At 43.8% G+C, this 20,317-nt stretch overlaps 1 protein-coding gene across 1 annotated transcript; it reads left to right on the top strand.

Moving 5' to 3' along the window:
• The first annotated feature begins 1,989 nt into the window (after window positions 1-1,989).
• LOC133800102 (uncharacterized) lies at window positions 1,990-5,309 on the top strand. Its single transcript, XM_062238075.1, has 2 exons — window positions 1,990-2,266; window positions 3,735-5,309. Exon 2 carries the CDS (start codon window positions 3,756-3,758, stop codon window positions 5,307-5,309), a length of 1,554 nt encoding a protein of 517 aa, XP_062094059.1. The 5' UTR covers window positions 1,990-2,266; window positions 3,735-3,755.
• Window positions 5,310-20,317: the final 15,008 nt, after the last annotated feature.

Genomic DNA, 20,317 nt, shown 5'->3' with positions numbered 1-20,317 from the left:
TGTGATGATCATTATACTGTGAATTTTTCCAAGTCCACATGTCTTGTAAAGTCCACTGATGGGTGTTCTGTCTTGTCTGGAACAAGGTCTAATGATAACTGCTACATGCTGGACAATACTGAAGTGTGCTCTAGAGTTACATTAGATAAGTCTGACTTATGGCATTATAGACTTGGTCATCTGAACTACAGAGATTTAAGGAAGTTGGTCAAACTTAAGGCGGTGAGAGGGGTTCCTGATTTCAAAGTTAGCAGAGAACGTGTGTGTGGTCCTTGCCAGCAAGGAAAACAAGTGAGATCTTCTCATCCTCCTATTAAGATGTTTCTCACAAATAGAGCTCTTGAGTTGTTACACATTGATTTGATGGGTCCTATGCAGACAGAGAGTCTCAATGGAAAAAGATATGTGATGGTGTGTGTTGATGACTTCACTAGATATACCTGGGTTCAGTTTATTCGAGAGAAGTCAGATACCTTCGGAGTGTTTTCTGCCTTGTGCTTAAGGCTTCAGAATGAAAAAGTCTTAAAGATAGCTAAAGTGTTTAGACTCAGAAGTGACCATGGCAAAGAGTTTGAAAATGCTTTATTCGCTGAATTTTGTGATCACATGGGCATTGCTCATGAATTCTCTGCACCAAAAACTCCACAGCAAAATGGCATTGTAGAACGCAAGAACAGAACTCTTCAAGAAATGGCAAGAGTTATGCTGAATGCTAAAGGGATTTCTCAGAGATTTTGGGCAGAAGCTGTTAACACTGCATGCTACATTAGTAATCGTGTGCATCTCAGAACTGGAACTACTCAAACAACTTATGAATTGTGGAAAGGTAAAACTCCTAATCTGAATTACTTGAAGATTTTTGGCTGTACCTGCTATATTTTGAATGATAGAGACTATCTTGGAAAATTTGACTCCAAGAGTGACAAAGGTATGTTTCTCGGATATTCTCCTAATAGTCGTGCTTATCGTGTGTTTAATAAACGAACTAACACTGTCATGGAGTCTGTCAATGTTCGTTTTGATGACACAGAGGATTTGTCTGATGATCTTGATAATGATGAGGATGGTTCAATATCTGCCTTGGTACCTCATTCACAAGTTCCCATGCCTAATATTTCCAGTTCACCCTCGTCGCCTTCCTCTACTGATCATACTGAGCCATCTGGAGAATCTGAAGATGTGGTTGTTGATAGTCCAGAGTCTGAAAAGTCAGTTGAATCTTCTCATCAACTTTCACCAGCCAGGCTGTACAAAAAGGGGCCTCCATCTTGGATTCAAAAAGCACACCCTCCCACTGTTGTCATTGGTGATCCTTCAGCTTCTATGGTTACCAGAAGAAAGGTTGCGAATGAAATCTCTCATATGTGTTATCTGTCTAACATTGAGCCAAAGAATGTCAAACAAGCTCTTTCTGATGAGCATTGGGTTGCAGCAATGCAAGAAGAACTTTTACAGTTTCAGAGAAATGAAGTATGGGATTTGGTGGACAGACTAGAAGGGAAGAATATTGTAGGGACAAAATGGATTTTCAAGAACAAATCGGATGAGTTTGGAACTGTTACAAGAAACAAGGCTCGTCTTGTGGCTCAAGGATACAAACAGGTTGAAGGAATTGATTTTGAAGAAACTTTTGCTCCTGTTGCTCGCCTAGAATCAATTCGGTTGCTTCTTGCTATAGCCTGTCAGTTACAGATAAAACTTCATCAAATGGACGTGAAGAGTGCCTTTCTGAATGGATTACTTCAAGAGGAAGTCTATGTTGAGCAACCTCAGGGATTCATTGATCCTCATTTTCCACAACATGTTTACAAACTTAAGAAGGTCTTGTATGGTCTCAAACAAGCTCCAAGGGCCTGGTATGAAAAACTTACCTCTTATCTTCTCACACATGGTTTTATCAGGGGCAATGCTGATCAAACTCTTTTTATCAAACATCTTTCCAAAGGTATATTCATTGCTCATATTTACGTGGATGATATCATTTTTGGTTCTACCTGTCCTAGTGAAATCCCTAAATTTGTTGACATTATGAAAAATGAGTTTGAAATGAGTATGATTGGAGATTTAAGTTTCTTTCTAGGATTACAGATTCGTCAGTTAGATAATGGTATTTTCCTTTCCCAGAGCAAGTATGCTCTAAACATGTTGAAAAAATTTGGGCTGGACAATTCTAAACATGCTAAGACACCCATAGGTACCTCAACAAAGCTCTCCCGTGATGGATCTGGGAAACCTGTTGATCCAACTCTGTTCCGTAGTATGATAGGTAGCCTTCTCTATCTTACTGCTAGTCGCCCAGATATTTGTTTCAGTGTTGGTCTGTGTGCTAGATATCAGTCTAATCCCACTGAGTCTCATTTTATTGCTATTAAACGAATCATGAAATATGTTGCTGGTACATTAGAGTTTGGCCTTTGGTATACGTGTGACACTAATATGTCTTTAGTTGGTTATAGTGATTCTGATTGGGCAGGGAGTCTAGATGATAGAAAGAGCACATCTGGTGAGTTTTTTTATCTTGGGAACAATCTTGTGTCTTGGTTGAGTAAAAAACAAAACTCTATTTCATTATCTACTGCTGAGGCAGAATATATAGCTGCTGGTAGTTGCTGTACTCAACTAATTTGGATGAACAAAATGCTTAGTGACTATGGTTTTCCCCAAGAAACTTTGACTATCTATTGTGATAGCACAAGTGCAATCAATATTTCTAAGAATCCTGTGCAACATTCCAGAACAAAACATATTGATATTCGTTATCATTTTATTCGAGACTTGGTTGAATCCAAAATTCTTGTTTTCTCCCATGTTTCCACAGAGGCCCAATTAGCTGATTTATTTACTAAGCCACTGAGTTCACAGACTTTTGCTCATCTTAGAAAATGCATTGGAGTTTGTATGATTTGATCTAGTACTGTCCAGAGAAGTTTTTTTTAGTTTTTTTTCGTGTAGTGGTTACATTGTCTTCTGAAGCAAGGTTGTTTTCTCTTGTTTGATTTCCAGTTTGTTTGGTTGAGCTCTTCATTCTTCTCAGCAGAAAAGGCTACCTTTGTTGGATGCAATGGGAAGAGCTATCTTGTGGTCCATTAGTCATTTAGTAGTCTGCTCCTTCTCATTTGGCTTTTCTGACTTAAGATGACGGCTACATCTCTGACAAAGAGTGAAAGCCTCTGCTGGTTCTCTTCCGAAAAACCCAGAGTGTTTAAAAAAAAAGGGGGATTTTCTAAAAAGAAAAATATTGCTATAAAAAAAATTATAAAAAAAAAAGATTCAAATTCTTTTGAGGGAGTGAGCTTTTTAGCTCACATGAGAACACTTGCACACACTAAGGAAGAATTCTAGCTCAACATTCTGTTGAAATCTCTTTTTCAAAATCATCTTGCTTCGTTTGGAGATTTTTTTTGCCACTATTTTTTTCTATTCTCTCTGGTCTTTACTATTTTTTTTCTTTCTTCTTCTGCTTTTTCTATTTTTTTTTCTCTGTGTGTGGCTTTATCATTTTTGGCTCTGTGGATTTTTTTTTTTTTCTCTTTTGGATTTTTCTCATTTTTTTTTACGTGTTCAATATTGGTTTTGTGGTATATTGTTGTACAGGCTTCCTTTATTTTTTTTGCCAAACATGGTCTTGGGGATTTTCCTTTATATACATAATGTTCATCCATTTTTGTTTCCTATTCTGCCCTATTTTGTTTCTCACATTGTGTCTAATCTCTTTTTCGTGTGTCTCAGCTCAGTCCCAAGTTTCTTCAAGTAACATGGCCGAGGCTCTTCCCGTCTCTTCGTCTGGTCCTCCAGCTCAGTCGTCTGTGTCTCAGCCTCCGTTAGTCTCTTCCTCGCCAGGTATTCCCTCTTCACCTTCCCTTGCTCCTTCTAGTTCGTTCCGTGGGACTCGGGTAAAGTCTGTTGCCCACAAGAAAAAATCCTCTCGTCTGTCCGCTCAGGCTCCTAGACGGGTTACTCGCGCCTCCATTAATCTTGCTGGGTCTTCCTCTTCACCCCCTCAGCCCACTTCTGACCATGTACCTTCTCCTCCTCCTCGTAAGAAGTCTAAGGTTTCTAGTGGTCATCCTTCAGGACTTCCGCATTCCAAATCATCCTCGGCTGGTGGTGAGTCTGATCCTAACTCTGCCTATTTTTTTGTCAGTCGTTTTGCTGAAAAGAGGTTTAAAGATTTTGTGTCATTTCGTCGTTTGCATGTTGAAAATTCTGTTGCGTTAGAAGATTTCCCTAGGCTTCTTGCACTTCTCGAGTCTCGTCATTGGGTTAACACTGTCTCTGGTCTTGTCATGCCTTCCCAAAATCTGGTCCGGGAATTTTATTCTAATATTGAAAAATCTTTGCTTGATGCTCAACATCCCAATCGGTTTACTGTATTTTGTAGGGGTAAGCGTATTTCTTTTGCTCCATCCACTATTAGGGCTTTACTGAATATACCTTTGGTTACTGATGCTATCTATAATGCTGAGTATGCTCCTGATTTAAACCTAGTGGGTCGTGAGTTGACAGGTCAATCAGATTTTTGCTGGAATGAGGTTTCTATTGATTTTCCTACTCCATCTTTAACTAGCTTCTATTGTGTTTTGCATAAGGTTGCTCTAACAAATTGGATTCCGAATTCTCATACTTCTACAGTCACTGCTGATATTGGGCGTTTTCTTTATGCTGTGGCCACTGGTGTTTCCATAGATTTGTCTGTGCTTATCTTTGACAGGGTGTATCAAGCTTTTCTGACCAAGAGTCGTCGGTTGTTTCTTCCTTATCCCTGCTTGGTTCACAAGGTTACATTGGCTTCTCATCCTAAGTTTACCTCACAAGATGTTTTCTTACCTCTTCCGGTTCTTGATAAGTCGTTTCAGCCTCTGTCCTCAAAGCCTGTTCCTCCTCCACAGCCTCTGAAATATCCTCTTTTGAAGGGTTTACCTCCTGCCTCTTGGAAATACAAGTTGTTTGAAATGCTTTACTCTCAGCAATCACAGTTAGACAGTCTTCAGAGTTCTTTGCTGCAATCTCAACAGCGTTCCAAGGCATTTGAACGCAGAGTTTTGGCTCAATTGGCTGGTCTTCGACAGGTTGTTCAGACTCTTTCTCCTTCTGTTGTTCAGGGGGTTGGTTCAGTGCCTCAGTCTGCTCATTCTCCGGCTAATTCCCAGGGGGAGTTGTCTCCTACTGCATCTGATAAGGCTCCGGGTCCTGTCCAGGGGGAGTTTGCTCCTGCTTCTGCTGGTCCTTCTGTCTCTGTTCCTGCTCAATCCTCGTCTCCTCCGCGAAAGCTTATGCGTGGCAGACTTCGTCGGTCGGCTCGTTTATGATCATTGAGGGGGAGATTTGGGTGGTTTTTGAGTGGTTTGTTGTTTCCTTTATTTTGATTTTTTTTGCACTGATCATAAAATTGCCAAGGGGGAGATTGTAAGTGTCTTACTTTGTGTATTCTGTATTTTGGCAATTTCATGACTCATCTGTTAGTTTCTCAGTTCCATCTGTTTTGTGTATCTTGAGAGTATTTTGGTTCATCTTCTGTTTTGCCAGTTGCATCTGGCTGTTGGACATTGTTTTAATTGACTGTTTGCTTACATGGCTTTGTTTAGTATGACTGTATTATTAGGTTTCGAGTTTATTAGTGGTTGCTGAGTTAATTAGTTTCTCTAACGATTTTCTGTTTTGAGCATGGCTGGGTATTTGAGTTGGTTAGATCTTAGATCTATATATATGGGTTAATTGCTTTTCTCAGGTGTGCATTGTGGTGTATGTTCTTCGTATAGTTTGTTTTGGTTATCTTTCTTTTACAGGTTGAAGAACTGAATCTTGAGAGGTTGTTCGTCCATGGCTAGCTGTGATTGTTCATCAAGCTGAGTATTGGAAGAAAGCTGGATCTGCAAGAGTTCAAGTGGGAAGATGCAACTAGTTCAAGCTAAGGATTGTTGCAAGAGAGACATGTATAGATGATTTACTGTGTTGATTGTAAATTGAGAGATACTGTGTAAAACTTGCAATTCATATCTTAGTGAATTTCTTTCTGGACTAGGTCCCAATGATTAGCCATTACTTTGTGTAGTGGTGAACCTTGTAAAAATTTCTTGGTGTAAATTTTTACTTGTTCTTAGTTATTTCTTTAAATCTTGTTTTTAATTCGTCAAGATTGTAGATTCTTAGGTAGTATATCACCTTCAAGATTCATAAAGAAATTCGAAAAATAATTTTGCATTCCAAAACATTTTCTTTTGAAAGACTGTTCTTCTGAACTCTTCCTCCTAACTTTTCCCCACTTCACATCACGAAAAATCTCAACCCCAACACATAGTAGTGCCTTTTGATATTGTCCAAAAAGTTTCTCAAAGATGGGATGCGATGATAAGTCATTAATCAACTCTAGCTTGTTAAAAAAGTATTATTATTATTATTATTATTATTATTACTTTTTTAAATATTGATTAGTACTCTTCCAATCTTACAAAAAAATATAAAATAAAGCCATAAATACCAAAAGCCAATTCCACATTATATATTTATCACTATACATATTAATATTGGTGGTCGTGATTTAGGCAAAATTACATGCATGCATTAAATAAACATATAATTAGGTGATTTAAGATATTCCACTACAATGTCAGTCACCTTCGTCACTTGACATTAGGTGCTTTTAAAATAAATAATATAATATCAAGTTATAAGTCACTCGTTAAATAATTTTAGTCAATTATTAAATAAATTATAATGATGCAGTGGCTAAAATTAATGTAACCATTGATTGATGTATATTTAACGTAACTATTAAGAACTCACTCATATATATATATTTGTGTATGATACGAGTGTTCCTTGGTATTGCGTGGTGTTTGGAGGAGTGTTCCTTTTCATTTTTCACATAGTTTTGTAATATAAGAAGGCTTCAATAATTAAGCACCAATATTGCACGCCCATACATCCTTTTCATTCTTGACCGTAAGTGCTTTTCTGATTATTAGACAATATAGTTGTCTATATATCATCCCCCATTGGACAACTTAATCATAAAAGACAATATATAGTTTGTTAATATTTATTATTATTATTCATGTTCAAGTCAAATTAAACAAGCAGTTAATCAAAGCTCTCAAGTTTAGCATATCTCAAAAGCCTTTTGGAACAAGATAAAAAAGTTAAAACTAAAAAACGTGTTGGGTGAAACCAAGAAAATGACTAAATGTCTTTAGGGTTTTTGTTTTGTAGCTCTAGACAAAGATAAGTTGATTGATGTATAACTTGTGACTTTGTTAGCCGCCTCTTTCAAGAAATAATCTATATATAATAAAATAATCATATATCGTACAAAGCTTGTTTCCTTTTCAAATATATAAATATATATAATGGTAATTATGTGGTGCACACCTTTTGTCATTTTTTTATATTTATTGGTATGCATCGGTGCATACCTAAAAACTTTAGAGTGCAATCTATGTTTTTGGGAGCATGAGTGCACTTTTTTTCAGTATCGGAATTATTTTTGGTTTATATTTTTTTTTTATATTTATATGCAGTGTAGTTATTTAGAATATTTTGTAAATTTTTAAGAAATTTTAAATAATTTATAATATAAAAAATATGGTTCAAATATGTTATATTCCACATGCATAAGAAAAAATAGCTACGAGTGTAACAAACTATTTAAATATTATTTTCGGTACTGTAAATTATTCAAAATTTCTTGAAAATTTAGAGAATGATCTAAATAATTATAATATATATGATAATAAAAAAAATTCGCTGGAAATTATCTAAGTATCAAAAAACTGGAGAAGGTGCAAATGTATGCCCATTTTTATTGGAGCACCCTAAAAATACCCTATATTTATATATAACTAGGTACTTATGACCGAAAGGCAAACTTTCAAAAGAGGCCTCAACAAATGAACGATTCACGGTAGACTTGTATGACTCCCTTTTACAAGATCATTACATATATATGCGTGTGGTATTTTTCTCTCTAGTAATGGCTAGTTACAATCTAAATTACATAGGTTGGTAGGGCATGCAATAATGATAATATATGGTCTTACTCGAATTCCCAAAACTTAGAAATGATTGGTAACTCAATACATATAAACTCGGATTGTGAATGAAGACCATAATGTGCCAACTTTTTGACAATTATATATTTTGTTAAAATTATGTTGCCAACTTTTTAATAATTTTATAATAGTTATTATTGAAGTGGATATTTTTTATAATGTCATTTAATTATGTAATTGGAGAATGTATTAGAAAAATATCATCTACCTATCATTGGTAAGGAGAAATATTCATAACTTTACATCTTATCCAAAGCATTTATTCTAATTTTTAAAAAATAGACTAATTTTTTTTCTATCTTATCCAATCATAAGAAAACAAAATTATAATTTTGTACTGAACTTATTTTTTATAATTATTATTCATAAATAATTAATTTTTGTATGTATTTTAACTCAATCTATTAGTAACATATATCTTACATATCAAATGTCATTCGATTAATTAAGTAGTATCACATTTTGCTCTTATTGAGGAGGATATTGAGGAGGTCAATGTTCAATCCCTTTTACTCTCCTCTTATAAAGGAGATCATGAGTTCAGTTCATCATCTTTTATTAGGTTTTGCATATTTTCTATGTAAATTCTGATTAAGGAGACAAATCTCATTATGTATTTCAAGCTTGATTTTACATATTTATGTTTAAAATTAATGTACTATGGGCTTCATTTTATGTATTTAGGATTTTAATAATTAACAATCATCCGATCAATCTTATTATTAATCGGATTTGTATGTTGAATAAGATTCTTCCCAAAGATGACAAAACCCAATTAACCCACTTTACTGATATATATATATATATTTTTTATGCATTTAATGCATTTATAATATTTTATAAACAATATATGAATTTAATTAATAAACATAAAATTAGATAAAGAAAATCCAAAACTAAAACAAATTTTGTTTTTGACTTATTTTAAATTTTGTTATCAATTTTATAAATTATATCTGTACGCCCTGATTTTCCCACGGGCTATTAGCGAGCTGAGATACGGCCTAAACTATAATCAGCCACGTGGATTCCCCATGACCGGAGCTGTTGGTGTCAGGTCCTACCTCGTTAGCTCGGGGTATCCAAGGGTTTGCCAAGATTACTTGACTGAGTCTGGACTCTGAAGGCCACAGGTCGAAGGAAGCATTCAGCTCGTGGTACGAGCTAGAGTTGGAGGCTGTGACCTTTTATAAAGTCAACCACGCAAGGTAAACGTGCATATATCAGACATCACATGTCTGATATATCCTTGACTTCTCGGGCACGCAGCATGAACGTGCGTATTCAGACACCCACGACTGAGTTGGGCCGTGCGGCCCATTATCCCCCTTACCTATTGATTAGACCATACTTCATGTGTCAGGTTTTAGGAATTAATCATGAATGTCCCAGAGTTGACATGATAGGTAAGAAGGTCACGGGATGAACTTCTTACCAACTCCCAGGTGCCCTCTCCTATAAATATGGAGACCCTGGGAGTTGTAAAGGGTTGGATTCTATTGTATAAAGAAATACACTGTAAAAGAATACCAAGCATATAGCAATAATATTGGCTGGTGGAGTAGAATGATTTTAACCTTTGAACCACCTAAAAACGTGACTGTGTCACCAGTCCACTTAAAAAGATCATTCATCTATTTCGGTTCATAGTTAAGCACTAATCCCTTCCTCTTATTTTCGTAATTACCTGTTGGCGAAGAACAGCGTCAACAGTTTGGTGCTTTCATTAAGAGCAAGTTAGATTGGTGCTATCGTAAACATCCACTATGGTGACCACTCGATCAAGACACGGTAATGAGACGGAACAACATGATGGGCAGGAGGATCATCATATCGCCATCCCCGGTGAATAAATTGCTGAGGTCCAGCAGTGGCCGGGCAAGCAGCCGGTGGGCCAAGATGACACTGGAAGTTCGGTGCCCCGACCACCTAATCCAAACCCAAATTTTTACACTGCGGTAGAAATGGAAAACGCTCAGCTGAGGAGCCAACTAGCGAAAGCTAATCAGCAGATTAAGGAGGTGTTGGCCCGACTACCCCCTCTTACAACCGACACTAATGTCGGAAAGAGGCAAGGCAAGACTCATAAGTCCCGCCGGGGTAATCGGTCCAGGCCTAGCCGCTCGAACAGACCGCCGGCATCCAACTCTATTCCCTCATCGCACCGTCGAGAGGCAAACTTCGAAGAAATGCCTAGAGCCGAACAACAGTATAGCCGTTCGGTCCGAACTTCAACTCCCAGCTCCCAACCGGCCTCGAGCGCGCCCAGGAGAGCTCGAGGGAGTTCCTGAAGGAGATTTGAGGAGGGCTCACAGCGTCAGCACATCCCCATCCGTCCTGTGCCTCGTCTAGATCGCCAGGCGTGGGACCCGCAGGTTGGCAAGGCCGAAAGGCCCCCACCTAACTTGATCCGCCCTGACGGAACCAGGATTGCATCTCCGGTCAGGCATCCTCCGTCTCCAATAAGATATCCATCTCCTCCTCGGCCCATCCGAGATATTCCATCCTACAGAAGCAGCAGGAGAAACCCGCCGTCCACAGGACCTTCCCGACGTTGCAGGGCGCTTAGAGAGAGCCCGGATCCTCACCCCCAAAGGCGGACTCCGAGCTTTTCTAACAGGAGCTACTGGATCGACAATCGCCGAAGTGACCTTTTTGGCGGAGACCTGCGTCAACGCTTAAGCTCGGCGCAAAGTCCTCAAGCCACCCAGAGGGGCGACCTTCAAGATCGCCTAAACTCTCATAGAGGGGAACCAGTAGGAGGTGGCAGCCATGCTCGCTCAGAGGGAGACCTGTCCGAGGTGCGTAACGGCGGGAATGCCCCAAATAACCTATCTCAAGATAGGAGGGGCAATAACCCACCAAACGTACACAGTGGATCCGGAGCTGTTGAGCAGCCCTGGAATAACCAAGAAAGTCAGGACAAAACCCTCGAGCGCCTGGATCAAATGGAGGAGCTGATGAGGAAGCTCTTGTCAGAGAAAGAGAAAGACGAATATGATTCGGGGGACGAGCTGGAGCTCTTCGCCCCCAGCATAGCAGCAATGGCATACCCACCCGGTTTCCGTATGCCGCACCTATCCAAATTCAACGGGGATGGAGATCCGTCGGATCATCTGGGGATGTTCAATACCCTGATTATGGACCACAACATTGGCCCCGAGCTGAGTTGTCTGATATTTCCCTCCACATTGATCGGACCAGCAAGACAGTGGTTCAAACAAAGCAAGAAACAATCAATCAGCTCCTAGAAAACTTTCTCTGCATACTTCAAGAGGGCATTCCGAGCCTCCCAGGCTGCCCGCGTCAAGGCCAACTCTCTGGCCAACATGAGGAAGCAACTCGACGAGCCTCTGAAGGCTTACCTGAGCAGGTTTGCGAACGTCGCTGCCCGGGCCAGAGACGCAGATGACAGCTCTAAGCTCATGGCTTTGAGGACTGGAATCCTCGTCGAAGGGGGACTCTGGAAAGAAATACAAATGAAGGGAGTTAGCTCAGTGAACGAGTTCCTAAATAGGGCCCAGGAATGGATCAACTTGGAGGAGGCCGAAGCCTCAGCTGCAGGAACCAGCCAGGTCCCTGAGCAGCCCGCTGGAGTGGGAATGGAGGTCGTGACAGCGACCTAGAACGTTACATAGAATAACCAGTTCGGTGGAGGCAAAAGAAAAGGGAACGGCGAGGGCAACCAGCACGGCCCAAAGAAGAATAAGTCCGTAGACAAATTTAAGCCGTTCTACGCGACTTATACAGAGCTCACCCACTCTAGGGAGAACATCTTCCTGGCGAATTCTGCTTGCCTCCCCTGGAAGAAGCCGGAGCCGTTGAAACACCAGAAGGGGAAGAGAGACACCTCCAAGTTTTTCCGTTTTCACAACGATGTTGGCCACAATACTGATGATTGTAGGCATTTGAAAGATGAGATCGAAACTCTCATCAGAGCCGGCCCCTTGGCTCAGTACGCGCGGAACAGGGTTCCAGCAAGTCGACCTGCTCCAGAAGTTCCGGTCAGTCAGCCCGGATCTCGGGTAGATCAAGACGTCCCTCCTCCCGTGATAGGAGGAGAGATATCCACAATCTCTGGAGGTCCGCATTTAGCTGGCGTGAGCAGGGGTGCCCAGAAGAGGTACGTAAACGAACTCAAGGCGCATAATGGAGTAGAGTTCGTCCCGGAGCAGCGTCTGCCAAAGCAACAACGATTGGAAAGGCAACCAATCATTTTCACAGAAGAAGATGCGGGCCATGTCCAGTTCCCTCATAACAACCCTCTGGTCGTAGCAGTTCAGCTCGCTAATCGGAGGGTTAGGAGGGTGCTGATCGATAATGGGAGCTCGGTAAACCTTCTATTCCGATCCACACTAGAGAAGATGGGTTTGACTGTCGCCGAGCTAAAGGCGACCTCCATGATGCTGTATGGTTTTTCGGGAGAAGGATCAGCGGCTATAGGGACTATCGAGCTGGTGATCACCTTAGGAGAAGGGCCTCGAACAGTCTCCAAACTCCTCGAGTTTGTGGTCATCGACTGCCCCGCTGCGTACAATGCTATTTTGGGCCGACCCACACTTATAGCTTTTGAGGCCATCACTTCCGTTCGCCACCTCGCGATGAAATTCCCTACGCCCACGGGAATATGCATGGTCCGTGGCAATCGGCTTGCTGCCAGGGAATGCTACAACATTTCCATGAAGGGAAAATCGAAACCCGGGCAGCTAGCAATGGCCATCCAAGGTGGAGGAGAGGAATCTCAGGAACCCTTAGCTGATCCTGAGATTGAAAAACCTCAGAGTGCCGAGGGGGAAAATATCGTCTTAAGTGAGGATATTGACCCCCGAATAGGCGAGGATAAGTCCGAGCTCCAGGCTATTGAAGAGCTCAAGGAAGTAAACATCGATCCCCAGAACCCTTCACGGATGGTCAAGCTCGGGAAAAACCTCTGTAACAAGAGGAAAGCGGAGCTGACTAAGTTTCTACAGGACAACCTGGATGTGTTTGCGTGGTCACATGAGGACATGGTCGGAATTATTCCGAGTGTCATCATGCACACCCTTCATCTGGACAAGAGCGTTCCTCCAAAGTCCCAGAAGTAGAGGCGCCTGGGAACAACCCGGGCTGAGGCCCTACAGGAGGAAGTAGCCCGGCTAAAGAAATGCGGCTTTATCCGTGAAGCCAAGTTTCCGATTTGGGTCTCCAACCCCGTGCTGGTCCCGAAGCCCAACGGGAAGTGGCAGACCTGCATCGACTTCTCCGACCTGAATAAAGCCTGCCCCAAAGATTGTTTTCCCTTGCTAAGGATCGACCAATTGGTGGATGCCACGGCGGGGCACGAGCTCATGTCCTTTATGGTCGCGTACTCAGGCTACAATCAGATCGCCATGAATCCGGTGGACCAAGAGCACACCAGCTTCATGACCCCGACTAACGTTTATTGTTACAAGGTCATGCCGTTCGGGCTGAAGAACGCCGGCGCTACATACCAGAGGTTAGTAAATAGAATGCTCGCCAACCAGATCGGGAAGAACATGGAAGTGTACGTTGATGACATGCTAGTCAAGTCAAAGACTGCCGATAACCATGTTTTCGACTTGGAGGAGTGCTTCAGGATACTACGGGAATACGACATGAGGCTTAACCCTCAGAAGTGCACTTTTGGAGTTGCATCTGGAAAATTCCTGGGTTTCATCGTCAATACCCGAGGAATCGAGACAAACCCCGACAAGATCAGATCATTACTCGAGCTTCCCTCACCCAGGTCGCGAAAAGATGTCCAGGGCCTGGCAGGAAGGGTGGCAGCCCTCAATCGACTTATTTCAAAATCCACCGATAAGTGCTTGCCATTCTACAACCTGCTCCGAGGAAATAAGAAGTTCGAATGGACAAAAGAGTGCGAAAGTGCTTTTCTCGACCTAAAGGCACATCTGGCCGAGCAACCCGTATTATCCAAACCAAAGGCAGGAGAGCCCCTTTTTCTCTACCTAGCTGTCACAGAGGATGCAGATAGTGCCGTATTTGTCCGAGAAGAAGACTGGGTTCAGAAACCAGTCTATTACATCAGCAAGAGACTTCTCGGAGCTGAATCCCGATACCCTTTGATGGAAAAATTGGCGTTCTGCCTTATCACGGCCTCCCGAAAGCTCAGGCCGTACTTCCAGTCCCACTCAATACACGTCATGACCGATTAGCATTTAAGGTAGGTTTCGCAAAAACCTGAAGCATCGGGACGCTTGTTAAAGTGGGCTATCGAACTCAGTCAGGTCGAGATTTTGTACACCCCACAGAGTGCTATAAAAAGTCAGGCCCTGGCCGATTTTATGGCAGAGTGCACAGGATTCTGGGAGAATCCTGCAGAAGACTCACCCCAGGTCACCTCGGCCCAGGCATCGTGAAGGATCTTCGTGGATGGTTCATCCAATGAGAATGGCTCCGGGGCTGGAATCATTTTGATATCCCCTGAAGGACATAGATTCCACTCGGCGCTGAGATTCAGATTCAAGGCCTCCAACAACGAGGCCAAATACGAAGCTTTGCTGGCCGGACTAAGAATAGCCCAGGAGTTGAAGGTGAGCTCCGTCCAGTGCTTCAGTGGCTCCCAACTCGTAGTAAACCTGGTTCTGGGCGAATATCAAGCACGAGGACCCAAGATGGCTGCCTACCTAGCGAAGGTAAAAGCTGAGCTGTCCGCGTTTGGGCGAGGCTCAATCAAGCAGATACCTCGGGAGAAGAACGCTAACGCAGACACTCTTGCCAAGCTCGCCACCTCCGGGGAGACGGAGGCTCTGGGGTTAGTTCCAATAGAGTTCTTGGAAAAACCAAGTATAGAAGAAGTCAGGATGGAGGTCGAGATGATCGACGCTAGGCCGACCTGGATGACCCCCATCCTTGAGTATCTTGTCGAGTGGAAGCTACCTGAAGGGCGTAATGATGCGCGGCGGGTACTGTACCAAGCCCCAAGGTATACGATGGTAGACGGGGTGTTATACTGACGTGGGCACTTCCTACCTCTCCTACGATGTGTTCTTCCAGGCGAAGTAAAGGCCATCCTGCAGGAGGTGCATGAGGGTTTTTGCGGGGATCACACTGGGGGGCAAATCTTGGCCCTAAAGGTCTTAAGATAAGGATATTACTGGCCCACTCTGTCTAAGGACTCGATCTCGTATGTCAAGAAGTACGACAAGTGCCAGCGGTTCGCCACAGTTGCCCGAGCTCCCCCAGTCGAGCTGAAGATGATCTCTTCCCCATGGCCGTTTGCATTTTGGGGGATCGACTTGGTTGGTGCCTTCCCTACTGGAAAAGGCGGGGTCTGTTACGCCGTGGTGGCCATCGACTACTTTACGAAGTGGGCTGAGGTGGAACCTTTGGCGACGATAACTTCCAAAAAAGTCCTCGACTTCGTGGTTAAGAGCATTATCTACCGATTCGGGCTGCCCAAGAAGATCGTTTCTGACAATGGGACTCAGTTCGACAGCGACCTGTTCACCGAATTTTGTGAAAGGTACGGAATTGTGAAAAGCTTCTCCTCCGTGGCCTATCCTCAGGCGAATGGTCAGGTCGAGGCCGTCAATAAGACTCTAAAGGCGAGCCTCAAGAAGAGACTGGACGAAGCCAAGGGGGTCTGGCCAGAACAGCTCCCCCAGGTTCTGTGGGCATACCAGACCTCGCACTGGACTCCTACGGGTCATACTCCTTTCTCCCTGACTTTTGGGAGTGAGGCGGTCCTCCCCATGGAGATTAAGGTACCTTCGCACAGAGTCCAGGCATATGACCAGGACCGCAACCACGAGCTACTTTGCGCTTCCCTTGACTTGGTTGATGAAAGAAGAGAACATTCTCAACTCCAGCTCGCACATTACCAGCAAAAAATCACTCGTTATTTCAACTCTAAAGTCAAAAAGCGCGCCTTTAGCATTGGCAACCTGGTCCTCAGGAGGGTTTTCTTAGCTGGTAAGGACCCCAAAGATGGAGTATTGGGACCGAACTGGGAAGGGCCATATCAAATCATCGAGGTCATTAAAGAAGGAGCTTACAAATTAGCTCGACTTGATGGAGGGGCAGTCCCACGAACTTGGAACGCCATCCATTTGAAGAGATATTATCAATGACCCCCTTGTAAGGCCTAAAAGGCCATTTTTTATGTATTAAGCAATGAGAATTAACTTTTCGTTTATGATTGTACATGTTTACAAGTGTAATCTAAAGTAACCACGAAAGACCCTTTCCTAGTTACTTGGGGGGCATATGGTGCCTGGATATAACCAGGTCGCCTTAAAGACTTAGAAGTTAATTCAAATTGATTGATCGCTGTTGTTCTTAAAAAACGCGAGATATTAATAAAGGATTAACGCGAACTAAGCTTTATCCTGGATATAACCAGGTCATAAAACTTAGAAGTTAATTTAAATCGATTGATCGTTGTTTTTCTTAAAGAGCACGAGATATTGATAAAAATTAACGCGAGCTAAGTTTTCAAACTAAGTTCCTGGACATAACCAGGTTATAAAACTTAGAAGTTAATTTAAATCGATTGATCGTTGTTCTTCTTAAAGAACACGAGATATTGATAAAAATTAACGCGAACTAAGTTTTCAAACTAAGTTCCTGGACATAACCAGGTCATAAAACTTAGAAGTTAATTTAAATCGGTTGATCGTTGTTTTTCTTAAAAAGCACGAGATATTGATAAAAATTAACGCGAACTAAGTTTTCAAACTAAGTTCCTGGACATAACTAGGTCATAAAACTTAGAAGTTAATTTAAATTGATTGATCATTGTTTTTTTTTTAAGAGCACGAGATATTGATAAAAATTAACACGAACAAAGTTTTTCAAAATAGTATCTAAAATGCATAAAGGCAAAAGGAAATAAACCAATCAAAGGTAAAAAATTGATAAAAACCGATTGTCTCGAGGTAGAAAAACCTCATGCAAAGTTACACAAAAAAAATGAGAATCTTAAAGGAATGGGTGCGAAAAAGAAAGGCCCTAAGCTCCACCAGGCTGCCCCGTGGAGGTCGCCGTCTCGCCCTCCTGCTCGGCTACAACGGATGCCTCCCCGGTTTCAGAAGGTGCCTCTTGCTGGAGGCGAGCTTTGAACCCTTCCAAGAAGACCTCCCCGTCCGTTCTTAAGAAGGAGAAGTCGCCGTCCGGGTTATAGGCCCAGCAGTGGTAGAGCATGTCTTCCATGGTGGTGCTGGAAGCTGCCTTCTCCGTTTCCAAGGCGGCCTTGGCCTCCTCGGCCCCGGCCTTCGCAGAGTCTAGCTCGACCAGCGCGGTAGCAAGGGCGGCTTTGGTAGCCTCGACCTCTTGAAGCTTGGGATGGGCTTCTTCCAGCTCGGCCTGCACGGCCGCCAGGGCATCCTTGGCTTCTTTTTCTTTCTGTTGGGCCGTCTGCAAGGAAGTTTGATGGGTGGCCATAACCGCCTCATGCTCGCCCCTCATATCCTCGAGCTGGGCCTTGGTCCTGGCTATGCTCCGGTGAAGGGCCAAGACGCTCTGCAAGAACACAGAGGCAACTGCCTTAGAAAAAAAAGGAGAGGAAAAACAGGGCAAGGCATGAAAATCATAAAAGGTAAGGTCAGCTTACCGTTAGGGCCATGCCCAATGAAGATTCCATTACGCCCACCGGGCTCCTTGTTTCGATGGCCCGCAGCTCCCTCTCATTGAAGCGGTAGAAGTGGCTGACGGCGTAGCTCACCGTCTCATACACCGTCCCCCGAAAGACGTCTGGAATCTTCTCTAGGTCTTGGGGGTCCAACGAGATACGTACCTCAGGGGGCGCAGTTGCCGAGGCCCCGAGCTCTGCCCCTGTGTCCCGGACAAAGGCCGGAGCTCGCGGAGGGGGTGGGGGCATGTTCTCAACTATAGCAAGAGGTGTAGTTTCCTTGGCCTGGGCAGCTGGGGTCTGCTCTTTCCCCTTTGCAGGGGACTTGGTGGGGGTCCCAGCGGCTTTCTTCGCCACCCGGAGCTTCTTCATTTTGGGCCCAGAAGCCCCAGCTGAGGAGTTCCCTTCGGTGAACATAGCTCGCAGATTCTTTCCCCCGGGCTGAGACATCTCCTCTGGCAAAACAAAGACAACATTAATATATCAGTAAGCAGTCATGCAAAAACAAAAACAAGGGGGAAAAAGGCGAAGCTCAAGTATATATATATACTAATAGGAATCCTACCCCCCGAGCTAGAAGAGGAATCTATGGTCACGACCATCGGCCCCAGAGCTTCCGCGGGGGAATCTAAGACAATTACTTCTCGAGCTGGCGTGGGTTCTGGATCCGAGGCTGTCTCAGGATTAGACTCTTCTACATATTTCCTAAGACCCGGAGCTACGGTACCCTCCCGGAGTGATGGCCATGACCGAAGGTTAGTCCCATACTCCTCAAATAAGACCGACCTAAAGGCTATGGTGTTGTCTACAACTATGGTACCCCTAGGGCGGCTACTTTTGTAATCCAACATGAGCTGGTCGACGCAATGGAGCAGGGTTTCATCAAAGTCTGGGTCACTTCGATGGCGCTGGACGGTCTGTTTGGGATTGAACCTAGCTAGCCGGGGGTCTACAGTGGCCCTATCTAAGTTCCTAAACATGTATGGGTTACCTTAGCCGGAGGGACCTGCAGCTGCTCCGGACCGGATCCTCTCCTCGTCCATTCTTTGGGCGACCTCCAACGCTTGCTTCCTCGTCCTCACGAGGGGCACCTTGTCCTCCTCATCCTCATCCCTCGCGACCTCCTCCACGAGGATAGGCCTCATCTTGCGACTGGGGGAGGCACCCGGGGCCTCCTCAGGTTTAGAGTCTGGCCTGGGGAGATCAGCTTACAGGCTAGCATCGTCTCGTCTGTCACGAGCTGGCGATAGTCCTTTTCACTGGGGGGCAAGCCCGCCAGTGTCTCGTACTGGCTCCCGAGGATCACAGACTTCTCTGTCCTCGTGAAGATAGCTATAGAATTATTCTAAGTCAGAAATGGATACAGGGGGGAGTTAACCGATGCTTAACTTACGAGCTAGAGATGAAAGATACTTACGAGGACGGTTGAAGTAGTGCAGGTCACAGTTGCGAAACCCCTTGGACATAAATAACTGGTCTTTGAAGTCATTGGGGTGGCTGGGAAGCTCGATGACCGCAGCCGTATTTGGAAACCGAGTTAAGTAATAGAACCTGTCGCCTCGCCCCCGGTGCTTCGGGCTGGCTTTGAGGCAGAAAAAGTACAAGATATCTGCCGGAGTGGGGACCTCCCACTCCTGTTTCAAGAACAGATATCTCAACCCCGCCAACAAGTGGTAGGAGTTGGGGGGGAGCTGGAAAGGGTTCAACCTCACATAATTGAGGAAGTCGGTGAAGTACTGATCCAACGGGAGGAAAGCCCCGGCTTTGAAGTGTTCGTCACTCTAGGCCGCTAATTCTTCATCGACCGGCGCGCAGCTCCGCTCACCTTCTGCGGGAGGTCAGGCGATCAGGGCGCCCCTCCCCAGTTCGATGCCATGGGAAAGGAATATCTTAGTCACTTTCCCCTGGTCAGTGATCTTCGAGATGATCCTTTCAGCCTCGAAGAAAGCATCGCGCACCACCTCAAGCTTCTGCTCCACGGCCGGCCCGAAGACAGGGATTGGGGAGTCCGTCATCACCTCTTTTCCCTTGGATTGTTGGGAGGACGAGATGCCAGCGATCCTCTTTGGAGCGTTCTTCTTGGGTGCCATTTGGCCGCCTAGCGAACAAAAGAAAAGATTTCAGAAAAGGCGACCTAAGCATAAGGAAGAATCAAGAGAGGTGTTTCTTTTGCACGAGCTAAGGTAATCTCAGCCCGTGGAGAGTGATACCACGCGGTTCTATGAACACGCGCCTGTGCTCCCAACAGATCCCCGATTACTCGGAATTCGTGTGTCAGGAGGGTCAGGATAGAAATTTTCCTTGGAAGGAAAGTTTCAGTAGGCAAGAGAGGCAAAACTGCCTGTGAAGCGTGTCCCCTAAGCTACCCGGTTTTGCACCCAAAATACTGGATATTTTAAACAAGCATACCAAAAATCCTACCCAGAAAATTTCCCCAGAAAAGGCACCCTATAAACCGTGTTCCTAAATGGTTTTCTACTACAAGAGATACCCTAACCTAAAGGCTTTTTCCCTTCATACCCACAAAAAACCAGCAAAACCTTGCATGCGGCTACAGTAAATATTTACCTAGGCTACAGTGAAAAATAATTTCAAAACATGCACAGTCAGGAGACTTACAGAGTGTTCTGGTTGAGAAGAGGATGAAGAGATCGTCTGGGTTGGGGCTTCGTCGGAG

This window comes from Humulus lupulus, chromosome 9 (assembly GCF_963169125.1).
Source record: "Humulus lupulus chromosome 9, drHumLupu1.1, whole genome shotgun sequence".
Classification (NCBI taxonomy): domain Eukaryota; kingdom Viridiplantae; phylum Streptophyta; class Magnoliopsida; order Rosales; family Cannabaceae; genus Humulus; species Humulus lupulus.
The sequence above is the reverse complement of the archived record's forward strand: the minus strand, read 5'-3'. Positions and strand labels throughout refer to the sequence as shown.